General features: G+C 37.5%; 1 protein-coding gene across 2 annotated transcripts; it reads left to right on the plus strand.

The window, feature by feature from the left end:
- Positions 1-464: 464 nt before the first annotated feature.
- Positions 465-25,959, plus strand: FRG1 (FSHD region gene 1). Of its 2 annotated transcripts, none has more exons than XM_003933816.4 (9): positions 465-730; positions 2,851-2,918; positions 12,666-12,791; positions 13,721-13,778; positions 15,888-16,002; positions 18,802-18,906; positions 23,823-23,914; positions 24,575-24,685; positions 25,842-25,959. In XM_003933816.4, exons 1-9 carry the CDS (start codon positions 669-671, stop codon positions 25,876-25,878), a joined length of 774 nt encoding a protein of 257 aa, XP_003933865.1. In that variant the 5' UTR covers positions 465-668; the 3' UTR covers positions 25,879-25,959. The 2 variants fall into 2 exon arrangements, with proteins under 2 accessions (XP_003933865.1, XP_074252846.1); XM_074396745.1 differs by lacking the exon at positions 465-730 and adding an exon at positions 791-986.
- The last annotated feature ends 241 nt before the right edge of the window (positions 25,960-26,200 follow it).

Raw genomic sequence — 26,200 nt, forward strand, 5'->3', positions numbered from 1 at the left:
GCCACAGGACACCGACCGGCCTTCTCCATCCTGGTTCCTGTCACATGCTTCACAGGCCCGGCCGCTCGCGGCCGCCCCGCGCCTCTACCTTACTGCTTCTGCCACCTCCGTCGGGCAGAAACTCGGGTGCGTTCGAGACCCTCCTCAGACACCGCCTCCCGACCCCGGTCTGCAACTCTTCACCTCCGCCCAACTTCCCACAGCACTCGCGGCGGACGGGGCGCTTAATTCTATTTCAGGGAGTAAGAACCGTCGCCAGCCCGCAGCCCTAGCGTGAGGCGGCTGCAGAGCGCGCGCGGCAGCCCAGTCAGTCACTCGGGCACTGGCGCCTCAGGCGGGCTCTCCTCCCCTCCAGGAGGCGCGAATCCTCAGGGATCCCCCGCGCGCGGACTTTCGGCCCTCTGCGGCCGCCGTAGCTCCCCCGCCCCCCCATACCCCGCCCCCGCCCCCGCCCCCGGCAAACACCCGGAAGCGGAATCCCCGGCCGTCCTGCGTGTGGGTGAGGACCATGGCGGATTCTGGGGCGACGCCTCTGCACGTACTCTTTCATACTTAGTCAGGGAGCGTTTACTTCGCCACCACCTCTGCTCCTCCCCGGCCGCCTGCTCCGTGTCAGATACTCGTCCTGAGCCCGCTTCAGCCTCTCAGTGCCGAAGTCTCCCGGAGTCATGGCCGAGTACTCTTACGTGAAGTCGACCAAGCTCGTGCTCAAGGGAACCAAGGCGAAGAGGTGAGCCCTGCAGCTCGGGCCGGAGCCTCCTCAGTTCTTCTCGAACGCACTGCACCCCTGCGAGTCCGGTGGAAGCCGTGGCGTGGAGGGCCGGCTCTGGGCCCTCCGGGGCTGGACGGAGGCTGCGCCGCGGTTCCCAGCGTCTGTGCAGAGAGAGGCAGCCTCCCGCCTGGACGACCCTGGAAACAGGGTAGACGGGCGGGTGACCCACAGCCTCGAGGGTGGGTCCCCCGAGGCATCTACAGGCCTCTGCCTGGTGGGTCTGCATTAGTCGATCTCGTAGTTCATGGTAATAACTTCCTGTATTAGGGATTATACTTTTCACCGTCGTCTGTTTTCTCCCTAGAAGAATTCTTGATTAATATTTTCTAACGTAATACGTCGAGTGAAACCAGGATGAATCACACAGTGGTTGAGGTGTATATGGGCTTTGATAGGGATATGGGCTCGAACCTGCACTCTATCGTTTACTAATTTTGTAATTTATGGCACATTGGTTAATATATCTGAACTTCCATTTACTCATTTATTAAGTTATCAGATATCTTTGAGCCTCTGTTCACACATTTATGCTTTTAGAAGATTGTTTGTACTTTTAGAAGACAGTGAGGATTACATGAGAGAACATATGTGCAGTAAATAAATTGAGCCAAATTCGAGGAGGAGGTCGTTGTGGTAATTTATTAGCTTTTTAGGGAGAAATACCTGTGCAGTCATATCCCTGCTTCTTTTTTAATTGGCAAATTTGCCAGACGTTGACTACATACAAATGTTGAGCATTTCGTCCTGGTCTCTGTGATAAACAGAGGTTTTGATACTTCTAGGCATCATGGAAAAAAAGTATCAAGGAGTGAGCGGAAGCCACTGCCCTTGAGAACTCTGCCTAGGAGTCTGGCCTTATGAAGATGCTAGAATAAATGGCAGATTTATCCAGAATAAATATGAGATTTTTACTCTATGAATTTCGTGGGAAGAGAGGAGAGTTTTCTGAAAACTGATGAAAATGCAGACAAGGGTGCATTTTTCGTAATCATCATATCGTAGTAATCATAGTTAATGCTTAATAGCACTTTCAATGTGCCAAGAAATTGTTATAGGCACTTTGCACCTTGACTTTTTTCAAATCGCCCTTGGTTTTTTCTTTTTTCTTGAGATGTAACTCATAATTATAAAATGTACCCTTTTGTACAGTCAGTGCTTTTTAGTATATATTCAAGAGGTTTCATTGTACAATTGCTCAGCATTTTCATCATCCCAGAAGGAAACCTCCTCCTACCTATTAAAGCAGTCACATCTCATCCTCCCCTTCTCCTAGTCCTTGGCAACCACTAATCTGCTGTCTATATGAAATTGCCTATTCTGGATATTTCATAAGAAAGACATAGAATATGTGGCTTCTTGTATCTGGTTTCTTTGACTTAAAACATTCTTGAGGTTCATCCATGTTGTAGCACTTGTTCCTTTTTATGGCTGTGTATATTCCATTGTACAGATGTGACACGTTTTGTTTATCCATTCATCAGTTGATGAACATTTGAGTCGTTTTGACTTTTTGGCTATTATGAATAATGCTAGTATGAATATTATTATGTAAGTATTTGAGGGCATATGTTTTCATTTCCCCTGGGTATGGATACTTAGGAGTAGAATTCCTGGGTCATATGGTAACTCTTTAACTTTTTGAGGAACCCCGAACCGTTTTCTGTAGATGCTGCACCATTTTATATTTCTACCAGCAATGCGCGAAGGCACATGTTAGCTCTTACTCCTCACAGTAACCTTAAGAGTTAGGTTAAGTTGCGATCCTAATTTTATAAATGGGGAAACTGACTCACGGAGAGATTCAGTACCTTTTCCAAAAATCACAGAGCTAAGAAGTGACAAAAACAGGATTTAAAGTCTGGCAGTATGGCTCCACAGTCTGCTTTGAACTCTCATGGTATGTATAGAGTCTGAAGCAACTTTTCAGTGTGTATTTAAGAGGGCATAGCAATGTAAGTCATCCTAAATCAATCATTTATAAATGAAACAGTTTAAAAGACTTTAAGCTTCAATCTTGTGATATTTATTTGTCATACAAATCAATATAGTAAACTCATCTATGTAATTTATGTCCGTAGTAAGAAGAAAAAGAGCAAAGAGAAGAGAAAAAGAGAAGAAGATGAAGAAACCCAGCTTGATATTGTTGGTGAGTGAGTTTTCAGCACTCTATTCTGGAAAAAGTTAATGTTTTGGGGGATCTCATTGAAAATATTTTCTTAGAAATTTATGACGTATTTATATTTGTCCTAAAGTGCTTAAATGCTACCTACAGTTGTAAATTCAATTTATTCTTAAGCAAGGTAGATGCTACTGATGTCTTTATTTCATTATCAGAACAAAGCACAGGAGAGAAGGATTATAATTCTTTGACTTAGTAGGTACCATTACACTGCTTAATAGCCAGAGATTCTGATACATAATTTTAAAGGCCTAATGTAAATGTTATTCAACTAAGTATATTTTAAAAATTATTTTCTTTGAACATGTATGTATTTTAATAGTAGAAGTCAGTTGTCTCTTAAAGGAAGTATCTTCACAGGAAAAATCATTATTACTTCATGAACTCTGAAATGAATGAAAATTTTAAATACAACATCAGGGTAGCCTCTAATTGATACTAGAAATAAACTGTATAATAAATAAATCCAAACACACTTAACTAGCTTATTCTCCGTTTAGTACTTTCCTTAATTTACAGCACTTTTTTTTCTCTTTTAAAACTTGGCAAGTTGCATTTTGAATTTTCATAAATTATGACAACTTTAAAAATATATAAAGTATGGAATGTCATAAAGCTAATGTTCTGGAAGATTCATTGTTTTTCAAATGGCAAATCAACAATTCTAAAATTAGGGTAAATAAGGTAGATACATAGATGTGGAATTGCTGTGTCAAAGGACAGGTGAATGTTTAACTCTGTAAGAAACTGCAAGGAATTTTGTAAACTGGTTTTATCATTTTACTCTCCCACCAAAAATGGGTTACTGCTCCAGTTACATCCTTGCCAAGAGTTGCTGGTGTTATCAGTCTTTTCTACCAGTCTGAGTTTTACCTTTTCAGTTTCTTAATGGTGGTTTTTGGATGTGCAGAAGTGTTTATTTTTTATTTTTTATTTTTTTTGAGACAGAGTTTTACTCTTGTTACCCAGGCTGGAGTGCAATGGCGCAATCTCGGCTCACTGAAACCTCCGCCTCCTGGGTTCAGGCAATTCTCCTGCCTCAGCCTCCTGAGTAGCTGGGATTACAGGCATGCACCACCATGCCCAGCTAATTTTTTTTGTATTTTTAGTAGAGACAGGGTTTCACCATGTTGACCAGGATGGTCTCGATCTCTTGACCTCGTGATCCACCCGCCTCGGCCTCCCAAAGTGAGAAGTGTTTATTTTTATAAAGCTCTGTTTGTTTGCTTATTTTTTTGAGACGGAGTCTCGCTCTGTCGCCAGGCTGGAGTGCAGTAGTGCGGTCTGGCCCACTGTAACTTATGCCTTCTGGGTTCAAGCAGTTCTCCTGCCTCAGCCTCCTGAGTAGCTGGGAGTACAGGCGCACAACCACCACACCCAGCTAATTTTTGTATTTTGAATAGAGATGAGGTTTCACCATGTTGGCCAGGATGGTCTCAATCCCCTGACCTCGTGATCTGGCCACCTCAGCCTCCCAAGGTGCTGGGATTACAAGCGTGTTACTGCTTTATCTTTCTGATCTAAGAGATCTTTGCTTACCCCAAAGTCAGAAAAATATTCTACATTTTCTTTTAGAGGCATCATAGTTTTAGTTTTTACATTAAATCTGTCATTCATCTCAAATTATTTTGGTATGGTGTGGGTTAGGTTTCAAGGTTCACTTTTTTTTTTTTTTAACATACTGATAGCCAGTTGTTCCAGCACCACTGTTGTTTCCTTTTTCCATTAATCCACTTTGGTATCTTCATAAAAAAATCAGTTAATCTATGTATTGGTCTATATTTGGACTCTGTTCTATTGATATATTTGTATGTTTTTCCATTGATGTATTTCTTTTGATTGCTATAATTTCATGAAGTCTTAAGATCAGGTAGTATAAGTCCTCTAAGTTTGTACTTATTAACTATAAACTTATTAATTTCTACAGTGAAGCCTGTTGCATTTTCTCAGAGAATTGTGTTCTTTCTAATCCTTTTGTCTTGTCTTTTTATTGCTTTATTATACTGTCCAGGACCTCCATAGTGTTAAAAAGAAGTCATGAGAATGGGCATAATTGCCTTTTTTAAAAGGTTAGGCCGAAAGCTTTCAGTAGTCCACCATATATAGGATCTGCAGAGATACCCTTTATCAAAATGAGGATATTCCTTTTAAATTTTGTTTCTTGGGAGTTTCTATCATAATAGTGTTTAATGCTATCAGATGCCTTTCTGTATCTGTTGAGATGATTATACAGCTTTCATTATTCTGCCAGTGAATTACATTGGTTTCATTTTCAACTTTAAACTAACTTTACATCCCTAAGATAAACCCCACTTTTGTTGTGGTGCTTTGTACTTTGGGATAATGCTAGACTTGATTTCTAGGTGTTTTTCTTGTTGTTTTTTAAGATACCTATAATGGTGTTGATGCGAGATACTAGATTTTTTGTTTCCTTTTCTTGTAATATCTTTATTTGATTTTGGTGTCAAGATGATACTGGGTGTCATAAAATGAGATGGGAAGTACTCGCTCCTTCTCCGTTTTTGGAAATAGCTGTTGTGGAAGATGGGTATGATTTCTTCTTTACATTTGTGATAGAATTCACCAGTGAAGTCATCTGGACCTAGAGGGTTTCTTTGGTTTGGTTTTAGTTTTTTGTGGTAAAATTAATTATTTTATTTATTCATTTTTCTTTTTACTTTAATGTCTGTAAGTTATCTTCAAGTTTTGTTTTGTTTTGTTTTGTTTTGTTTTTGGATACGGAGTTTCACTCTGTTGCTCAGGCTGGAGTGCAGTGACACAATCTTGGCTCACTGCAACCTCAGCCTCCTGGCTAATTTTTTGTATTTTTACTAGAGACAGGGTTTCACCACATTGACCAGGCTGGTTTCGATCTCGTGACCTCGTGATCAGCTTGCCTTGGCCTCCCAAAGTGCTGGGATTACAGGCATGAGCCACCGTGTTCAGCTGGAAAAATTAAATTTTTTTTAATAGATATTTTCAGATTTTTCTGTTGTGTCAGTTTTGGTAATTTGTGTCTTTTAAGAAAATTTTATTTCATCTGAGTTGTTGAATTTACTGGCATAAAATTGTTCAGAATATTCCTTTCATATCCTTTTAAAGTATGTAAAATCTGTGTTGCAGTCTCTTTGTATTGGTAATTTGTGTTTTTGCTGTTTTTTCCTGGATCAGTCAGTCTAGCTGGAGGTTTACCAGCTTGTTTATCTTTAAAAGAACATTTATTTTAGGTTATTAATGATCCTTTAGTACAGAGATATTCAATCTTTTGGCTTCCCTGGGCCACAGTGGAAGAAGAATTGTCGTGGGCCACACGTAAAATACACTAATGATAAGCTGATGAGCTAAAAAAAAAAAAAAAAAAAAACTCATGTTTTAAGAAAATGTATGGATTTGTGTTGGTTTGCATTCAGAACTGTCCTGGGCCAAATGCAGCCCTCATGTTGGGCAAGCCTGTTTCAGTATTTTTTATTTTCTGTGTTTTTTTTAATTTTTTATTTCATTTATTTTCAGTCTTTATTTTTTCCTTCCTTTAACTTATTTTCAGTTTACTTTGCTCTTGTTTTATAGCTTCTTAAGAAGGGAGTTAGAACTTTTTGTTGCACATTAGTTTTAGCTGTAGTTAACACATTGTGTTTTCATTTTCATTCCATTCAAAATATTATCTAGTTTCTCTTATGTTTTTTCTTTTCTTGGACTTATGAGTTATTTAAAAGTGTACTGTTTAATTTCTACTGCATAGGGACATGTATTGTAGATATGTTATTGTTGCTGATTTCTAATTCATTTATAGTATGGTTAGAGAACATACTTTCTTGGTGAATTTCCATGTACACACTTGAAGAGAATGTGTCTTCTGCAGATGTTGATTCAGTATTCTTTTTTTTCTGGAGATGGATTCTCGCTCTGTTGCCCACCAGGCTGGAGTGCAGTGGCACAATCTCAGCACATTGGAACTTCCGCCTCCCAGGTTCAAATGATTCTCCTGCCTCAGCCTCGCAAGTAGCAGGGATTACAAGCACCCATCACCACGACCAGCTAATTTTTTTTTTTTTTTCCCATTTTTAGTAGAGACAGGGATTCATCATGTTGACCAGCCTGATCTCAAGCCCCTGACCTCAGGTGACCCATCCACCTCGGCCTCCCAAAGTGCTAGGATTACAGTCATGAGCCACCTCGCCCAGCCCGTTCGGTCTTTGGATGTCAGTTAGATCAGCTGGTGGAGCTCCTGACTATGCAGATCTTCTGTGTCCTTACTGATTTTTAACTAATCCTACAACGTTTTGAGAGTTATGTTAAAATCTGCAGCTGTAATTCTACAGCTGTCTACTTGAGCAGTTTTTATCTTTATTTCTGGTAAATGTCTAGTTAAATTATTTGACCATCCGTATGCTCCTGTCAAGCGTGGCCTTTGTTTGTGCTTATGTATTAGGGTTTTCCATGTAGACTTAGACTGTGACTCTTACTATAGGAAAGGTTCATCCTCATGGGCCTTAACCACAGGTGCTAGGTATACTTGGTGAGTTTTCTCCACTCTGCTGTGTCCCAAAATTGTGTGATCTCTGGGCGTCTCCAGTCAGCCCTCTGCAGCACCAGCCACTCTGCAGAGGCTGTGTGGAGTCTGCCTGCTGGGTGCACTCTCCCAGGCCACAGATCTGCAGAGAACTTCTGCATACTCTTTTGAGTCCTTACCTCTATGTAGTTCCCTCTGTAAACTCCTCTAACATTTTAGCACTGCAAGACTCTCAGCTCAGTGAAATTGCCTGGTTCTTGGAGGTCTCTACCTCTCTCCAAGTGGTCAAGAAACTCCCATTGGGCAGAAAACCGAAGTGCAGCTGAGATTTGCCTCCTGTGTTTTCCTGGTCTCAAAGATCTCAGTCCTGTTCTGCCTGTGTTCCAATCCCTGAAAACAGTTTTTTCAGATATTCTATCCAGTTTTCTCATTGGTCATGGTGGAAGGGCAAGTCTAGGACCTCCCCATTTCATCTTGGGTGGAAGAGGAAATCCTTCTGTGTCTTTTTCTCTTTGTCCTTCCACCTTCTTTTGCATTGTGGATTTTCCAAACTTGCCATATAAGTAAGCATGTGCCTTTTTTTTTTTTTTTTTGAGACGGAGTTTCACTCTTGTTACCCAGGCTGGAGTGCAATGGCACAATCTCGGCTCACTGCAACCTCTGCCTCCTGGGTTCAAGCAATTCTCCTACCTCAGCCCCCTGAGTAGCTGGGACTACAGGCACGTGCCACCATGCCCAGCTGATTTTTAGAATTTTTAGTAGAGACGGGGTTTCACCATGTTGACTAGGATGGTCTTGATCTGTTGACCTCGTGATCCACCCGCCTCGGCCTCCCAAAGTGCTGGGATTACAGGCTTGAGCCACCGCGCCCAGCCGCATGTGCCTATTTTTAAAAGGAAAGAAAAGAAATCTTTTGGGCCGGGTGCAGCACGCCTGTATTCCCAGTACTTTGGAAGGCCGAGGAGGGCGGATCACCTGAGGTCAGGAGTTCGAGAACAGCCTAACCAACATGCCAAAACCCCATCTCTCTACTAAAATGCATAAATTAGCCAGATGCAGTGGAAGGCACCCATAATTTCAACCTCTTGGGAGGCTGAGGCAGGAGAATGAGTTGAACTCGGGAGGTGGCGGTTGCAATGAGCCAAGATTGCACCATTGCACTCCAGCCTGGGCGACAGAGTGAGACTCCATATCAAGAAAAAAAAAAACCTTTTAATTTTTTAAAGCTGTTCTGTTGGTTCCTCACAAGGATCTGAAGGGATTGGTAAGTAAGATGAAGGAAATTCTCTTTCACGTGGAAAATACCAAATGTGACATTAATTAAAAAAAGAGCATCTCTGTAAGGAAAGAGTTTCCCTGAGCTCTGCTAGATTCAGAAGCAATTGAACTTAAAATATCGAAGTTTGCAAAACACATATTTTATTTACTCAGGAACTAAAGCTAAGTAAGCTCTGGGTTAATAGAAGGTCTGTGAAGGGTACTTAGACTACAATAAGACTGGGGAGGAAAATTCCAGTTCCAAATCTAAGATACATCATCCCTTTGTGCCAAGCACATAACAAACAGAAGATTAAAGGGGGCCCTTAGCTCAGAAGCACTAGGTCAATCAGAAGGTGAGGTGAGCTGTCACAGAGGCTTCATGCTAGAAGTAGGATGCCATGGTACTACCTTACCAGCTGTGACACTGGTACATCCAGCCATTTGGCTTTTTTGAGGGGGAAGAGGGAAGGGAGAGGGTCTCGCTTTGTTGCTTGGGCTGGAGTGCAGTGGTGTGATCATGGCTCAGTGTAGCCTTGACCTCCCAGGCTCAAGCAGTCCTCTCACCTCAGACTCCAAAGTAGCTGGGACCACAGGCTTGTACCACCATACCCAGCTAATTTCTTTATTTTTTATAGAGATGGGTGTCTCTCTTTGTTGCCTAGGCTGGTCTTGAACTGCCTGGCTTAAGTGGTCCTCCTGCCTCAGCCTCTCACTCAATGTGCTGGGATTACAGGCATGCCAGACATACAGAAACATAAATCTGGTTCCTACCCCCACAGAGTTTATGTTCTAAGTGATTAAGTAAAAATGTATAATATGTGAAAAGCTTTGTTAACGCATTTTGAGACAACACAGCAGGAATATTTGACCATCTGCCTAAGGTTTAAAAGGAAATAACTTTAAGCATGTGTCTAAATAGCAAGTAATGTTTTAGACTGCATTCTCAGATTCCGCTTAGGCATCTGCAACATATAGACAACTTGAGCAATAACCTGACTTTAGAGACAGACAACTTCCGTCCCCACTGTTTTTAGTATCCACTGCTTTTTCACAGCTAAAACCCCCCACAGTGGCACTGGTAAATGTTAGTTACTTTAGTAATTAAACATGCAAGTATACTTCCAAGGGTTGAATGTAAGCCACTTGCAGATGATAGGCAGAATAGCTCACGTGTAATTCGTGATTATACCATGTTTAGCTTTCTTATTCTTTGAAATCTCATTGAGAAGAAATACTGGCCTCTGCTTAAAGTAATTTCTTTTTCAGTTCACAATTTTATAAGTAATGTTGTTACATCATTTCCCTCCTTTGACAGAGTGTGAAAATTTTGAGATGCTTGTCTGCCAGAAATTTCTTCTTCATTTGCAAAACATTAATGAGATATTATATTTAAATGTTTTAATTTAATATTAAAAGTACTTGGTCAACCTGGCATGGAACATACAAAATACAAATAATTTAAAACCATTAAGTATTGCATTTGTAAGAAAGACTTGCTAATCGTAACTGCTCATAATGATTCTGAATAAAGCATTTTTTTTTTTTTACTTAAAGCAATTGTAGCTATAAGACAACTCAAATAATCATCTAACTTGCTCATTAGTTTTATTGCTAATAGTCTTTAGCTGAAATTTTAATTTTGATTAATTTTCTTTCCATTGGTTTTGTGGGGGGTGGTAAAATATACAGAATATAAAATTTGCCAGTTTTCCTATTTTTAAGTGTACACCTCAGTGGCATTTAAACACATGCACCATTTTGCCTTCCCACCAGTATTGCATAGGGTTTCAGTTTCTCCACATCCTGCCCAACATTTTTCTTGCAGCTTTTCTAATGGGTGTGAAGTGGTATTGTATTATGATTTTGATTTACATTTCCCTAGTGTCTATAGTGATTTTGAGCATCTTTTCAAGTGCTTATTGGCCAATAGTGTATCATCTTTGGAGCAGTATCTGTGTACTTCCTTTGCCCAGTTTTGAATTGTGGTATTTGTCTTTTTGAAGTTTTCTATATATTCTGGATATTAATTCCTTATAGTGGATGTAGTTTACAAATATTTTCTCCATTCTCCGGATTGCCTTTTACTCTGTTGACAGTGGTTCTTGATGCACAAAAGTTTTTAATTCTGATGAAGTCCAGTTTGTTTATGTTTTCTTCTGTTGCCTGTGCCTTTGGTATTCTATACAAGAAATCATTGCCAAATTCATTGTCATGAAGCTGTTTTCTTCTAAGAGTTTTCTAACTTTAGCTCTTACCTTTAGGTCTTTGGTTTATTTCAAGTTACTTTTTGTATTTGGTGTTAGGTAAGGGTCCAACTTCATTTTAGCTAAAACTTTATGTATTTTAAAATTTATTATGAAAAGCACAAACTGTTTAGTTGAATGGAAAATTTTGTGCCGTGGAATTAACTCAGTTTTTAAAACCTTTTTGTTATGTAAATATCCAAACTAATACATACATAGAAGAATATAATGAGTCTCCCATGTACCCATGCCCCCAGCATTAATTATCAATATTTTGCCAGTCTCATTTCATTTATATATATCCACACACACACCTTTTTTTCCTAGAAAGTTTTAAGTTAAATCATAGGTATTATCTCATTTTACCTGTAAGTATATAAATGTAAAGTTGTTAACATGTACATTTACGTCAACATTCTCTCATCATCTGTTTTGTTCTACCATGCCATTATCAGACCTTGCAAAGTTAAGAATTCTGTAATATCCAGTTAACAACTGACTCATTTTTACCTAAGTACAATTTAGGAGGAGATTTGAGGATCTTTTTTTAACATTAAGATATAAACTTTTATAACAACTGCTTAAATAATTGTTGCCTAGAGTCTAACATTTTTATTGGTGAATTAAAAATGAAGTTTACGTAGACATAGATTCTGCTCATTTTGCTTTCAATCTAAAATCATAGTTAAGATTACTATCCTGGAAAGTCTTCCTGTAGGGAATTTCTAAGAAACAGATTATAATAGGCATTGCCTCTGGAAGTAGGCATGAATAGATGGCTGGGGTCCATAATGAGAGAGACCATTCTTCATGTATCACTTTGTACCTTCACATATTGCCTTTTTGTTTGGTTTTGTTTTTTGTTTTTTTGTTTGTTTTGTTTTTGTTTTTGTTTTTGTTTTTGTTTTTGTTTTTGTTTTTGAGACAGGACCTTGCTCTGTCACTCAGGCTAGAGTGCAGTGGCATGATCATAGCCCACTATAACGACCTCCTGAACTCAAGTGACCCTATTACCCCAGCTACCCGAGTAGAGTAACTGGGGTTAGAGCATGCACCACATGCCTGGCTGTGTGTTGCTATTTTGTATTTTAAAAAGAACTGAATCCTGACTCTGCTGGTAGTCACATGAATCTGCACATACATGCAAGCAAGTGCATGTAAAACTGGTGAAATCTGAGTAAGGTTCATGGATTTTATCAATGTCAATTTCCTAATTCTAACAGTATATGATAGTTATGCAAGATGTCATCATTGAGAAAAAGTAAAGGATATGTGAGATTTTCGTATTATTTCTTATATCTGCAAAATAAAAAGTTTTTAAGACTAAGTTATTAAAAAAAGAACTCTTAGGCCGGGCGCGGTGGCTCAAGACTGTAATCCCAGCACTTTGGGAGGCCGAGGCGGGTGGATCACAAGGTCAAGAGATTAAGACCATCCTGGTCAACAATGTGAAACCCCGTCTCTACTAAAAATACAAAAAACTAGCTGGGCGTGGTGGCGCGTGCCTGTAATCCCAGCTACTTAGGAGGCTGAGTCAGGAGAATTGCCTGAACCCAGGAGGTGGAGGTTGCGGTGAGCCGAGATCACGCCATTGCACTCCAGCCTGGGTAACAAGAGCAAAACTCCGTCTCAAAAAAAAAAAAAAAAAAAACTCTTTCAAAACTAAAATGTAAAGTTTAAATATTGATTTTTATTTTTTAGGAATCTGGTGGACAGTAACAAACTTTGGTGAAATTTCAGGAACCATAGCCATTGAAATGGATAAGGGAACCTATATACATGCACTCGACAATGGTCTTTTTACACTGGGAGCTCCACACAAAGAAGGTTTGTGTCTGGAAGGGTAGAGGCTGCCACAAGTGTAGATTTTGTGACATTCACTTAGGCCAAACTCTTAACTAGTCTCAAACATTTTCTGAAGGAATGGAGCCATTGCATTTGACTCATCCATTTTTTTGTCCTTCCTTGATATTTACAGCCACTGGCAAGTCCCTCTTGCTAATAATACAAGCCTTTGAAAACATTCTGTATAGTTCCAGAGGAGTCTCTTTGGAAGTCAAAACAACATGAAAAATTAAAATAGTAAGTGGAAGGAAAAAGAAAATCTGCTTGAGTCAAAATGTTTGAATTTCTTTTTTATTCAGACCTGTTGCCACAACTAACCTGTGTGTATTTAACAATTTGAAGTTGTCTCATTTTTTTAGCCCATTAGAGAAAGCACTAATGAGATACGAAGTAATTAGAAGATAAAAAGTGGTATCAATTGGTCATCATGGCTACCCCTTGAATAAATGAAAACATTTAGCTTTTTAAGTAAGTGCTTATTTATGACTGTATTTTAAAACATAGAGAAGATACCTTGGAAATTACTAAATACACATTAGGTCAGCCTGTCTGCTTATATATTCAGTATGTAAAAGTTAGCACTGGCCGGGCGCAGTGGCTCACGCCTGTAATCCTAGCACTTTGGGAGGCCGAGATGGGTGGATTACCTGAGGTCAGGAGTTCAAGACCAGCCTGGCCAATATGATGAAACCCCATCTTTAAAAAAAAAAAAAAAAGTTAGCACTATAGTCGAAATAAGTTAAATAGATCTTAATTCCAAGGATACAGTATTACAGTGCCATCAGAATATCTGAATATTATTATATTTAATTGCAGAAGAAAACTACGTTTTTTAAAAACAAAATAATGTCTTTATATCTATATTTATAGCAAATGTCAAATTTATTCTCAAACGTTTTTTTCTCCAATAGTCGATGAGGGCCCTAGTCCTCCAGAGCAGTTTACGGCTGTCAAGTTGTCTGATTCCAGGTGAGCTTATGTTGTACTATAATTAGTAACCCGTTATTTTTAAAATTTAATTTTATTTATTAAAAATGTTATATCTTACTTAAGCCCACAGAGTAATTTTGATATAAAAAACAAAATAAGTTTTTTGAAAAGTAGATTTTGTGATCACTTTTCATGGATTTCCTATCAATATGTAATGGTAGGCTGGGAAAAAAGTATGTAAGTTAAAAAATGAAGATTAATAATTTCACAGACCAAATAGATTAAAAAAGAAATCAAACAGTACAAAACCTGGTTCACTGTTGCTATGATATTTAAACTCACTGCTCGGAAGTCCAGAGACAAACAGGGATGTTGTTGAAACCAGCAGAAAATGTTACAGAATCATAACAACCAAAAGAATATTTTTACGCACTATTTTTACAGTCATTTTATAAGGTAACCTTTTTTATTCTCACATTGTGCAGAAGTATAGAATGATTCTTTGGGTAGAAGATACTGAAAGTGAGTTTATGGTATTTTAGTAATTGGTTACATCAGTATGATAATGATTTCTGTTATATTATCATTAACATATAAAGGAGTGGAATTCTGGCATCCCAGGAGATTCTTGGTAAGGTAAAAAATTAGAAATTATAATTTTAAAAAATCACGTTAAGATGAGTATTTCTATACTTCCTTTGAAAGTCTGATATATGGTAAAAGACAAAGAATAAAAGCAGAGGAAGAAAAAATTCAATAGAACTGACAAATGGGGGAATTTTTGCAACAACCTTAATAGGCAGTGAGTTCTTACTCTTCATAAGTATGTACAGAATTCATAGCACCCCATCAGACCCCAGTAGAAAACTCGCAAACAGTAAGACCTCAATAGAAAAATGCATGTGGGACATAACCAGATAATCTAAAAACTAAAAAGGAAAGAAAAGTAAAAACAATTGTTAGTCTAGTTTATTACTAAAATGCAAATTAATAGGATACTGGTTTTTCCATTTCAGGTTTTTAAGTTTTTTAAAAAGTCATATTGTTTAGCCGGGTGCGGTGGATCACGAGGTCAAGAGATCGAGACCATCCCGGTCAACATGGTGAAACCCCGTCTCTACTAAAAATACAAAAAATTAGCTGGGCATGGTGGCGCGTGCCTATATTCCCAGCTACTCAGGAGGCTGAGGCAGGAGAATTGCCTGAACCCAGGAGGCGGAGGTTGCGGTGAGCTGAGATCACGCCATTGCACTCCAGCCTGGGTAACAAGAGTAAAACTCTGTCTCAAAAAAAAAAAAAAAAAGTCATCTTGTTTAAACAAATTCATGATACAAAACATACTCTCTTAATTTGAGGTAAGAGTGTAAATTGAAACAGCATTTTCTGGAAAACAGTTTGATGATATAACTTTATACCCTTTGATCCAGTTATTTCCTTTTTAGGAATTTTTTCTAAGGATAAATCAGCAGTTTTATGTACAGAATAGATGTAAATAGAACTATTTAAAAACAGAAAAAGTACATTTTAATAATTTATTATTAAACATTTCTAACCATTAAAAGAGGTGTAATTGAAGAATGGTGAATTGGGAAAATGTTTGCTATGCAATATGTAAGGTAAAATGTTTATATTAAATAAGCAAAACAAAACTGTAAATATATAACTGCACTGTCCAATATGGCAGCAACTAGTCAGATGTAGCTTTTATATTTTTATTTTTTTTAAGAGATAATCTCACTCTGTCACCCACGTGGGAGTATAGTAGTGTTATAGTAGCTCACCATCACCTCCAACCTCTGGGCTCAAGGGATCCTCCTTCGTCAGCCTCCCGAGTAGCTGGTATTATGTGCACACCACCCATGCCCAGCTAATTTTTTTAATTTTCGGTAGAGATGGGGTCTTACTATGTTGTCCAGGCTGATCTTGAACCTCTTGTTTCAGGCAGTTTTCCCATTGGCCTCACAAAGCACTGAGCTTATAGGAGTGAGTCACCACTTAGCCACATGCAGCTTTTGAATACTTAAAATATGTCCAGTCTGAAACTTTAGATATGTACACACTCCCACACATACACGTGTCCTGTTTTGATGTTCTCTAATTAATTTTCTTTGTCAGTTTTTAACTTTTATCTATCTTATTAATTTACAGAATTGCCCTGAAGTCTGGCTATGGGAAATATCTTGGTATAAATTCAGATGGGCTTGTAGTTGGGCGTTCAGATGCAATTGGACCAAGAGAACAATGGGAACCAGTCTTTCAAAATGTAAGTGCTGTTACTGTTTATAAGAAATTCCTGTCAGTTTAACAGAAAGTCCGTGACTGTCAATGGTAATATATTTAACAAGAAAAAGTAGGATGCAATAGTGCAATGCATTAAATTGGAAAAAATCAGTAAGAACATATAACCTTAAAGAGAAATCAAAAAATAGTGCAACAAAAATAGCATTAGTACACTTGCCCATGATTATTTCTGTATACCTTAATTTCCTAGATGTGGATCTCATTTCCATTAAAGAACCAGTCAATTTTAGGTCTCAGGGTAGGAAACCAGAATAGTTCCTAAGTATCTTCTTCGTAGCAGAAATCGTGGATGCTTTCAGAAACATTAGAGACTGTATGCGAGCAATGGAGCAAGCTACAACCAAGTTGTGACAATTTGTGTGTAAAATAAATAATAATAGCTCATTGAAGTAAATTATCTCTAAAAGACTTCCAGTTCATAAGCTTAAAATAGTGTACGACAAAATAGTTTTACTATAAAAGAAGAAAAAATATAATATATTAATTCTTAATTGTAGTAAGTAGGCAGCTGTAGGATATGGATGTTTTGTCAAATCTTTGTTGATGGCCAGGTGCAGTGGTTCACACCTGTATTCCTACACTTTGGGAGGCCAAGGTGGGTGGATCACGTGAGGTCGGGGGTTCGAGACCAGCCTGACCAATATGAGAAACCACGTCTCTACTAAAAACACAAAATTAGCCAGGTGTGGTGGCACATGCCTGTAATCCCAGCTACTTGGGAGGCTGAGGCAGGCGAATGACTTGAATCCGGGAGCCAGGAGATTGCAGTGAGCGGAAATTGCACCATTGCAGTCCAGCCTGGGAAAGAAGCGAAACTCCATCTCAAAAAAAGATAAAAATCCTTGTTAATACAGAATGTATAATTTGCTTTTTCTGTTTGTGTAAGAAGTAAAGATTGAACAAAAATATGTGAGTGCTAAATAGTCTTTAAAAAGTAGATAACTGTATCAAAAACAGTAAGGACCAGTGGGCACCACGAAATAGCCAAATAGAAGATAAGCTCAGCCTTGAGTAGCAGCTTTGGTAGTCTACAATAATGAATTGAAAATAGGAACTCATGAGTGTCTTCCAAGATGACAGATTAAACAAACATCCCCCCCAAAAGAGGTACTCATTTAGACTCATTTCCTCATCCCCTAGTGTAAAATCTTAAGTCAGTGACTTTGAAACTATTTCGACCCCAACCCATTGAGAAATGCATTTTTACATTGCAGCCCAGCACACAATTAACAATTCTTACTTATCCATGTGTTATGCACCTTGATATTTCTTGTTCTCTTTTATGCCTTCCTCCTTGTGTATTTTTTTTTTCCCAGTACCTTTCAGGAACCACTGAGTTGATTTCATGACCCACTAATGTGTTGCAACCCCTTTGAGATGATCCTACTAGTTATGATGAGATACGTCTAATAAAAATATGCCAGTAGAAAAGGCCAGTATATCCTAAAGCCAGGATGATGAGTTAGATAGTACTAATAATACAACACTTTAGGAAAGTTCATTTCATTTTAATTTTAGGAAGGACGCTAAGTTTCGAAAATTTAAATTTAAGTGAAAGAGGCACTTAAAACTCTAATGCAAAAAGGGACTCAGCCGAATAATCTGCAGCACAGGTTTAAGTCGCCTTGGGCGATACAGCCATGCTCCAGGGCTCATCAGGAGCCATCCAGATGAGAGAGGACCAGCCCTTGCCACCTTGACTCAGAAATTAAATTCACATTATCAGCACTTTTTTTACTGGATGTGATGTAAGGTTAATGTGTTCTGTAATTGTATTTGTAAATATTTTCTCTGAATGTTATGGTATTTTAAGTTTTCCAAAAGAATCAACCAAATACAAGTTATAATTAAACATTATATTTGTTAAGGGAATTAAGTTAACCAAATTTATAACCCAGCTTTAGATACACCAGAAAATTAGGTTGTTTTTTTGAGACGGAGTTTCGCTCTTGTTACCCAGGCTGTAGTGCAATGGCGCGATCTCGGCTCACCGCAACCTCCACCTCCTGGGTTCAGGCAATTCTCCTGCCTCAGCGTCCTGAGTAGCTGGGATTACAGGCACGCGCCACCATGCCCAGCTAATTTTTTGTATTTTTAGTAGAGACGGGATTTCACCATGTTGACCAAGATGGTCTCGATCTCTTGACCTCGTGATCCACCCGCCTCAGCCTCCCAAAGTGCTGGGATTACAGGCTTGAGCCACCGCGCACGGCCTGAAAATTAGTTTTTAAAGCTTTAATAGAAAGCAGTGTAATACATCCAACATTAAACAACTAAAAAATATACGAATATTTATTTTCACACGCAGAAGTCCCTCAGACATTGATTCTTAAATTTAAAGACACCAAAGGCATTCTATATATCTTTTCATGTTTTCTAATTATGAGGAACGTAAATTTTCCTTAAAATGCTAATATTTTAATAAAGTATTATGCAGTAGTAATTATGTTCTTGTCTTTAATTTTTCAAACCGAACTAAATCAGTTACAGTTTCAGTAGATTTTTTAGAAAGGAGGCGATCTACTTCACCTAATTAGAATTTAGTCCTACTAAAAAGATACACTAAAAATGTTTATTGTGGTAAACTTTGAATTTTAAAATGATAGGTGATTTTGGTTTCCTTTTCTATATGTTCTTATATTTTGTTCAGGTTTTCTCTTAAGTTCTTTTCCTTGACTTTTAAATCAGGAAGGAAAAATTAATTCAGTATAAACGTTTCTTCCGCAAGTATTCTCATGGCTCTATTTTTCGTTTCACCTAGGGGAAAATGGCTTTATTGGCCTCAAATAGCTGCTTTATTAGATGTAATGAAGCAGGGGACATAGAAGCAAAAAGTAAAACAGCTGGAGAAGAAGAAATGATAAAGGTAATCATGACATTTTTATACAGATGACTGCATTTCACACATGTGATCTGACTGTATCTCTAAAATATTAAATCATCAATTACTGTCACTTTAAAGATTTAATTACATTTTTTTATAATGTGTTTCAAATAGACTCATTTTTAATTATAAATCCAGCGATTGGTAGCTTGTTTGTATAATGTGATAGAGAAATTACTGCATCTATGAGCTACCTTGCCATTATCTCCATGTGTTAGTATCTTTTTCTGAGTACATGCTCTTTTTAGTCTTGCATTTTCTAGTTTTCTTGCTTGTATTCTAAAATCTAATTTTTGAAATAGATACTATGTACACATGGTTCAATATTTTAAAATAAAAGCATATAAAGACATATGCCTGCCATGCATCTTACTCAATCGGTGTCCCAGCTCCTGTTCTTATCTCTTTCCCTTTGTTTTTTTACAGCCTCCTAAAATTTTTTATAAACATGAATATGTTCATAATTTTCAACTGTTTTACACCAAAGGTAGCCTCCTCTATAGTCTTCTAGACTTTGATTTTTTTTTTTTTCCTTAAAATTGTATCTTGGAGAGTTTTCTCTTACTTTGAATGTAGGAAGTTTTCTCTTTTTCTCTCTTTCTCTGTCTCTTATTAATAGCCACATAATATTCCATTTTAGGAATGTACCTTAATTTATTTAAGTAGTCTCTTATAGATGGAAATTTAGGCTGTTTCCAGTCTTTTGCTCTTATAAACAGTGCTACAGTACATACATAACATTGAATATGCATTAATTTGTAGAGTGGGGGTAGGCCTAAAGAGAAATTTCCAGAAGCAGAATTGCCAGGTCAAGGGTATATGCATTTGTGTTTATGTTATGCTTGAGCTTCCATGATGATAATCACTCTCTGGAAGATAAAAAAAATCGTAGCAGAACTTTTGGGGCTTTAGCCCTCAAATGTTTTTATATTTTTATTAATAGTACGACTTTTCTTTGCATTAGGAGGAACACGGATCACATAAAATATGATATTTATTTATTTTTTTGGTCATTTTATTTTTATTGTCTTCTTTTTTTTTTAATTGTATTTTAGGTTTTGGGGTACATGTGAAGAACATGCTAGATTGTTGCATAGGTACACACATGGCAATGTGATTTGCTGCCTTCCTCCCCATCAGCTATATCCAGCGTTTCTCCCCATACTCTCTCTCCTCAACTCCCCACCCCGCGCTGTCCCTCCACTATTTCCCCCGACAGACCCTAGTGTATGATGTTCCCCTCTCTGTGTCCATGTGTTCTCATTGTACAACACCCACCTATGAGTGAGAACACATGGTGTTTGATTTTCCGTTCTTGTGTCAGTTTGCTGAGAATGATGGTTTCCAGGTTCATCCATGTCCCTACAAAAGACACGAACTCATCACTTTTGATGGCTGCATAGTACTCCATGGTGTGCATGTGCCAAATTTTCCCTGTCCAGTCTATCATCGATGGGCATTTGGGTTGGTTCCAAGTCTTTGCTGTAAACAGTGCCGCAATGAACATTCGTGTGCATGTGTCCTTATATTAGAATGATTTATAATGCTTTGGTTATATACCCAGTAATAGGATTACTGGGTCAAATGGAATTTCTATTTCTAGGTCCTTGAGGAATCGCCACACTGTCTTCCACAGTGGTTGAACTAATTTATACTCCCACCAACAGTGTAAAAGTGTTTCTATTTTTCCACATCCTCTCCAGCATCAGTTGTCTCCAGATTTTTTAATGATCGCCATTCTAACTGGCATGAGATGGTATCTCAGTGTAGTTTTGATTTGCATTTCTCTAATGACCAGTGATAATGAGCATTTTTTCATGTTTGTTTGCTTCATATATGTCTTCTTTTGTAAAGTGTCTATTCATATCCTTTGCCCACTTTTGAATGGGCTTGTTTGTTTTTTTCTTGTAAATCTGTTTTAGTTCTTTGTAAATTCTGGATATCAGCCCTTTGTCAGATGGGTAGACTGCAAAAATTTTTTCACATTCTGTTGGTTGCCGATTCACTCTAATGACTGTTTCTTTTGCCGTGCAGAAGCTGTGGAGTTTGATTAGGTCCCATTTGTCTATTTTGGCTTTTGTTGCCAATGCTTTTGGTATTTTGATCATGAAGTCCTTGCCTATACCTGTGTCCTGAATGGTTTTGCCTAGATTTTCTTCTAGGGTTTTTATGTTTTAGGTCTTATGTTTAAGTCTTTAATCCATCTGGAGTTAATTTTAGTGTAAGGTGACAGGAAGTGGTCCAGTTTCTGGTTTCTGCACATGGCTAATCAGTTTTCCCAACACCATTTATTAAACGGGGAATCCTTTTTGTCAGGATTGTTAAAGATCAGATGGTTGTAGATGTGTGGTGTTGCCTCCAAAGCCTCTGTTCTGTTCCATTGGTCTATATCCCTGTTTTGGTCCCAGTACCATGTTGTTTTGATTACTGTAGCCTTGTAGTATAGTTTGAAGTCTGATAGTGTGATGCCTCCAGCTTTGTTCTTTTTGCTTAGGATTGTCTTGGCTATGTGGGTTCTCTTTTGGTTCCATATGAAGTTTAAGGTGGTCTTTTCCAGTTCTGTGAAGAAGGTCATTGGTATCTTGATGGGGATAGCCTTGAATCTGTAAATTACTTTGGGCAGTATGTCCATTTTCACGATATTGATTCTTCCTTACCATAAGCATGGACTGTTTCTCCATCTGTTTGTGTTCTCTCTTATTTTGTTGAGCAGTGGTTTGTAGTTATCCTTGAAGAGGTCCGTTCCTTGTTAGCTGTATTCCTACGTATTTTATTCTCTTTGTAGCAGTTGTGGATGGCAGTTAGTTTTTTATTTGGCTCTCTCACCACTCCTATTTGATTTTTATTTTTACTTTATTTTAAAAATGTTTGTGTGACACCAAGCTGGAAACAAAAGCTCCTTATTCCAGGCTAAATTTCCTAATCTTACACTTTGTTTTACATCATTGTAAAAGTTACTTAGACATCTGCATATTAAGATGAAATTTTAAATAAGTGTTAATATAACTAGATAAGTCAGGTAGTTAACTGGAATTTGATGAAGACATTTAAGCTTAATATTTTAGACTCTCAAAAGCCACTGATCATTAATGATAAACATATACCAAGGTATATCTAAAGAATAACTCCCACCTTCTTGACACATGGCTTTTCTGTTTTAGCATTTTATCCCAGTAGTGAGCATCCTGAACCATGCTTTGTTTGGCTCCATTGGGAAACAGAGGTTGTATCCAGTCTGACCCAGATTTGCTGTGTAAGGCATTGTGGGGGCCAGGGTTGAAGGCTCTAAGAGATGGGGGAAATGCCTTTTCTAAAATGCCCTTCATTCCTATAATTACAGTGTAAACATTTATATTACATTTTTCTCTATTACCAGTGTAATTTAAAAGCATCTATCAAATGCCTGTACGTGCTTCCTGTGTTTGATTTTCTTTTTAAAATATTTTTGATTTCAAATAATTTCAAATCTAAAGGTCAATTTTATTCTGTAATTTAGATACTTTCTTACAGCTAGAGACGTGAAATGTTAATTTTTTCATTGCATGCATCTGGCACATGTCTTGTTGTCTTGAACCTCCTAATGCTCCTATGAGGTGGATATGAGCTCAGTATAACAGACAGAAAGACAGCCTCTGACCCTTCTTACATCCTCGTGGTTTTTGTCAGTGAGTTCCTGGAAATCACAAAGCTAGGTGGGTAAAGACAGGATGTGTACCCAGGCCCAGCTGACTCCAGAAGCAACTCTCAACATTTCCTAGCACATTGCTTCTCAGGAAACAGGTCATTGGGAAAATGCAGATGGGTGTGTGACTTACATTTAATTTTATTTATTTATATTTTATTGTATCATGTTTAACTTATTTTTCATCTGGTTATTCTCACAAAAGTGTTATTGAAGGCAACAGCTGTAAATATATGTGCAGTGCTTTGCACTTATACAAAGATGCTCTATTGTGTTTTTCACTTTTTAAGCAGTTTTTAGATGAAATACAAAGTTTGCTCGATCTCTTTGGTTAATCAAGTACCTGGAAGCTCTGAACAGATTATTTAGAACTCTTTTCCTTACTTGCAGGCTCTCTTAATCTCCGTCAGCCGTTCGCCTTTATGATCTTGCCTTATCTACCAGAACACAGATCCCTATTACTAAAAGTAGCATTGTGTTACAGGCCGTAGCAGGGAATGTTATCAGGTCTTCTAGGACCCCTCTAATCAAAACTGTCACAAAGATGTCATTGGTACAAACACGTTATTTGTCATGACTTTCTAAGCAGTCCTGGAATTAGACTCTGACCACAGAGATCCCTTAGGAGACATGGGTCCTTACCATTGCCAATTGCCTGTTCTGTGGGTGATCCTAATTGTTGAATGCATATCAACTAACTTATGACATATAATTGGATAGATAGTAAATATCCAAACTTAGGAGGATATAAGAGGTTTGTAAAAGAGGTGGGTTCTAATTAAGTAAAAATAAGTTGTGTAATGTTAAAAGTTTGAATATATTTGTTAATAGTCTATGCAAAGTAAAATAGCTATCTTAAGTTTTCAATCTGATAAAATGAACACTTGTCTGCTAGGGATAATTTCATAAGGACAAAATTAGTTAAATGCTTGTTTTATTGCTCAGCAGGATCTGATCTGCAAAATGTTTTTTAAATAATTTTATCTTTAGTGTTTCTGACACAAGGGCTGCAGAGGAAGCATATGATAGCGGCTTGCTTAAGATTATGTATATGAAGTAAAAACACATAGCTAGAACCTGTCCTTGTCTGAATATAATTGCTCGGTTAATTTTTTCTCTTGCATAAGAAGTCACCTTGAATGTTCTTACGTAATACGTAAAGTGGGGAAGGTGGTAGATAAACATAACCCATTGGATTCTCTTTTCCAATATCTAGATTAGATCCTGTGCTGAAAGAGAAACCAAGAAAAAAGATGACATTCCAGAAGAAGACAAAGGAAATGTAAAACAATGTGAAATCAATTATGTGTACGTATTCTTTTTCTTTTAGACCCACAAATTTGACAGTGAAGTGCTTTTCAATGTGCTTTCAAAATAAATAATCTAATTAGGTGGGGATGGTGGTGCATACCTGGAGGCCCAGCTACTTGGGAGGCTGAGACAGGAGGATTGTTTAAGCCCAGGAGTTCAAGGCTGAAGTGAGCTCTGATCACCACTGCATTCCAGCTTGGGTGACAAAGCAAGACCTGTCTGAAAAAATTAAAACTGGGGGACAAGAAGAGGCAGCATAGTGTAGCCTCTAGGACAGAGCGCTGAGCTAAACACTTTTCTCAAGGCTTCAGTTTTCCTAATCATCCTACCATCTCTCGAAGCTAAAGTCACTTGGGTTAGTCAGTCATAGAATGGCTGTGATGCCAGTCAAAGACTGTGCTATGGCCAGGACACAGGGGACTCCAGCCAGCAATGCCCTAATAGCAGTGGGGCCTTGTGGTGCTACCCAGTCAATGAGTGGTCCTCCTCTTGAACGGTTATGATGGTCATCTTTGTCATTGAAAAGCTACAGCTTATTAAAAACCTACAATTAGACTTTTTTAATAAGTGAAAAAGAAATTGACAGTGTTTATAAATGTAATAGTAAATATGTATAATCAGAATTTGAAGTATTTTCCAATGAACACACCTTTACAGGAAGAAATTTCAAAGCTTCCAAGACCACAAACTTAAAGTAAGTAAAGAAGACAGTAAAATTCTTAAAAAGGCTCGGAAAGATGGATTTTTGCATGAGATGCTTCTGGACAGGTAGATATTTATTTACTTATTTCCAACTATTTTCAGTGGCCAATAGAAATGGCATGTAGAAAACCTGTGTTCTCTTAAATTTACTGTAGTTTTCACATTTTTGTCTTTATTTCTAATTTATGAATGTGGCAATATTACCTAGAGAGGACATCGTAAGTCTGGGGAAAGACTGTCAAGAAAGAACATGTAAAAATTATAACCGATTCTAAGTATATACATTAAGAAATTCAAGTTTGATTGTATCTGCTTCATAAATTTGTTACTGCCTTTTTATAAGTATTAGAACCAGAGTTAGAAACAGTGTGACTAATATAAAAATTCTCTAGATTGTTAGAGTAATTCAGTTTCCTTAAAATAAGAATAGATCAACTGAAAAACTAAGTTATAGAAGCTAAACAAGTGAAATTGAAGCAGTTTTATTGTAAGATTTGGAAGTGTGCAGGATGTTTATCCTAGCACATTATTAATATTTATTACCCTTCCTATGTAGATAAGTAATGTCCTAGATTTACAACATAGAGGTAGAAATGATTAGCTGTGAGTGTGCAAGTATAAATCAATTAAGTGCCAGATTTTGATAATCAACAGCCACTTATTTAAGTCCTATGTTGCAAAGTTACTTTCACCCTGTTTTTTACATTACTTGATAAAGGGAATGTTTAATTATTAACTAGTTGGTAGGGTTCATACCTAAAGTCAGTAAATAATGTTAAGAATTTTTTCCAGCTGAGCAAATGAATATGTATCTAGTTCTAAGAAATCAAGAGGAAGTTATAAAATATAATCAGGAAGTAGAGTCTAAAACAGAATAAGCTGTATGTCCTTATAATTTTTATCACTTGCAATAATACAATATTGTCACTCTGTTAAATGAAAATTTAGAGGACACTTAAATTCAGAAATAACTAAAATTGCTATTGTGGATTGGAAAAGCCTTTAGGCAACATTTGTTGAATATTAGGAAATAACTTTTATAAGATTAGAATCCATTTTTTATAGAAACCAAATTTAAAAGTATGCATATTTTAATGTAAGTGTTGTAGTAATAAACCAAAATCGAGCATACAGTTTTAAAGCTTTTTACATTTAGTAGCAGTTGAATATATATGGCATGTTTTACATAGATTAATTTTATTACTTTTCTTTGTTTAAATAGGAGAGCCAAATTGAAAGCTGACAGATACTGCAAATGACTGAGGTTGTTGTTTCTGCCTTATCTTTTTGTGGTGTTTTTTTCTTTTTTCTAAATAAAATATTCAGAGGAAGTGCTTTTACAGGTTCTTGAGTTGTTGTGAAATTATTAACTAGTAGCTAGTTGAACCAGGATTAAACAAGTTTAATCAAGATTCTTCACAGATGTACTTTTTAGCTGACTACAGATTTTCACATGGAAATGAAATTTGCAGTACACACTTAACGTACCACAGAATTTTTTTCTGTATTTCCTGTCCTGAAGCATGAAGTGTAGTCTAAGAAATCAGTTCTTCCTGTGTTCCTTGTGGAACCTGTCGCATT

The sequence above is a fragment of the Saimiri boliviensis genome, chromosome 3 (assembly GCF_048565385.1).
Source record: "Saimiri boliviensis isolate mSaiBol1 chromosome 3, mSaiBol1.pri, whole genome shotgun sequence".
Lineage (NCBI taxonomy): Eukaryota > Metazoa > Chordata > Mammalia > Primates > Cebidae > Saimiri > Saimiri boliviensis.

What these genes read in the sequence shown, in the direction of transcription:
- FRG1 (XM_003933816.4), top strand. Translation starts at nt 669, where the DNA reads ATGGCCGAGTACTCTTACGTGAAGTCGACCAAGCTCGTGCTCAAGGGA. An exon ending in GGGAGCTCCACACAAAGAAG is followed by an intron (nt 12,792 to 13,720) that starts GTTTGTGTCTGG and finishes TTTCTCCAATAG; the next exon opens with TCGATGAGGGCCCTAGTCCT. An exon ending in GAGAAGAAGAAATGATAAAG is followed by an intron (nt 18,907 to 23,822) that starts GTAATCATGACA and finishes TCCAATATCTAG; the next exon opens with ATTAGATCCTGTGCTGAAAG.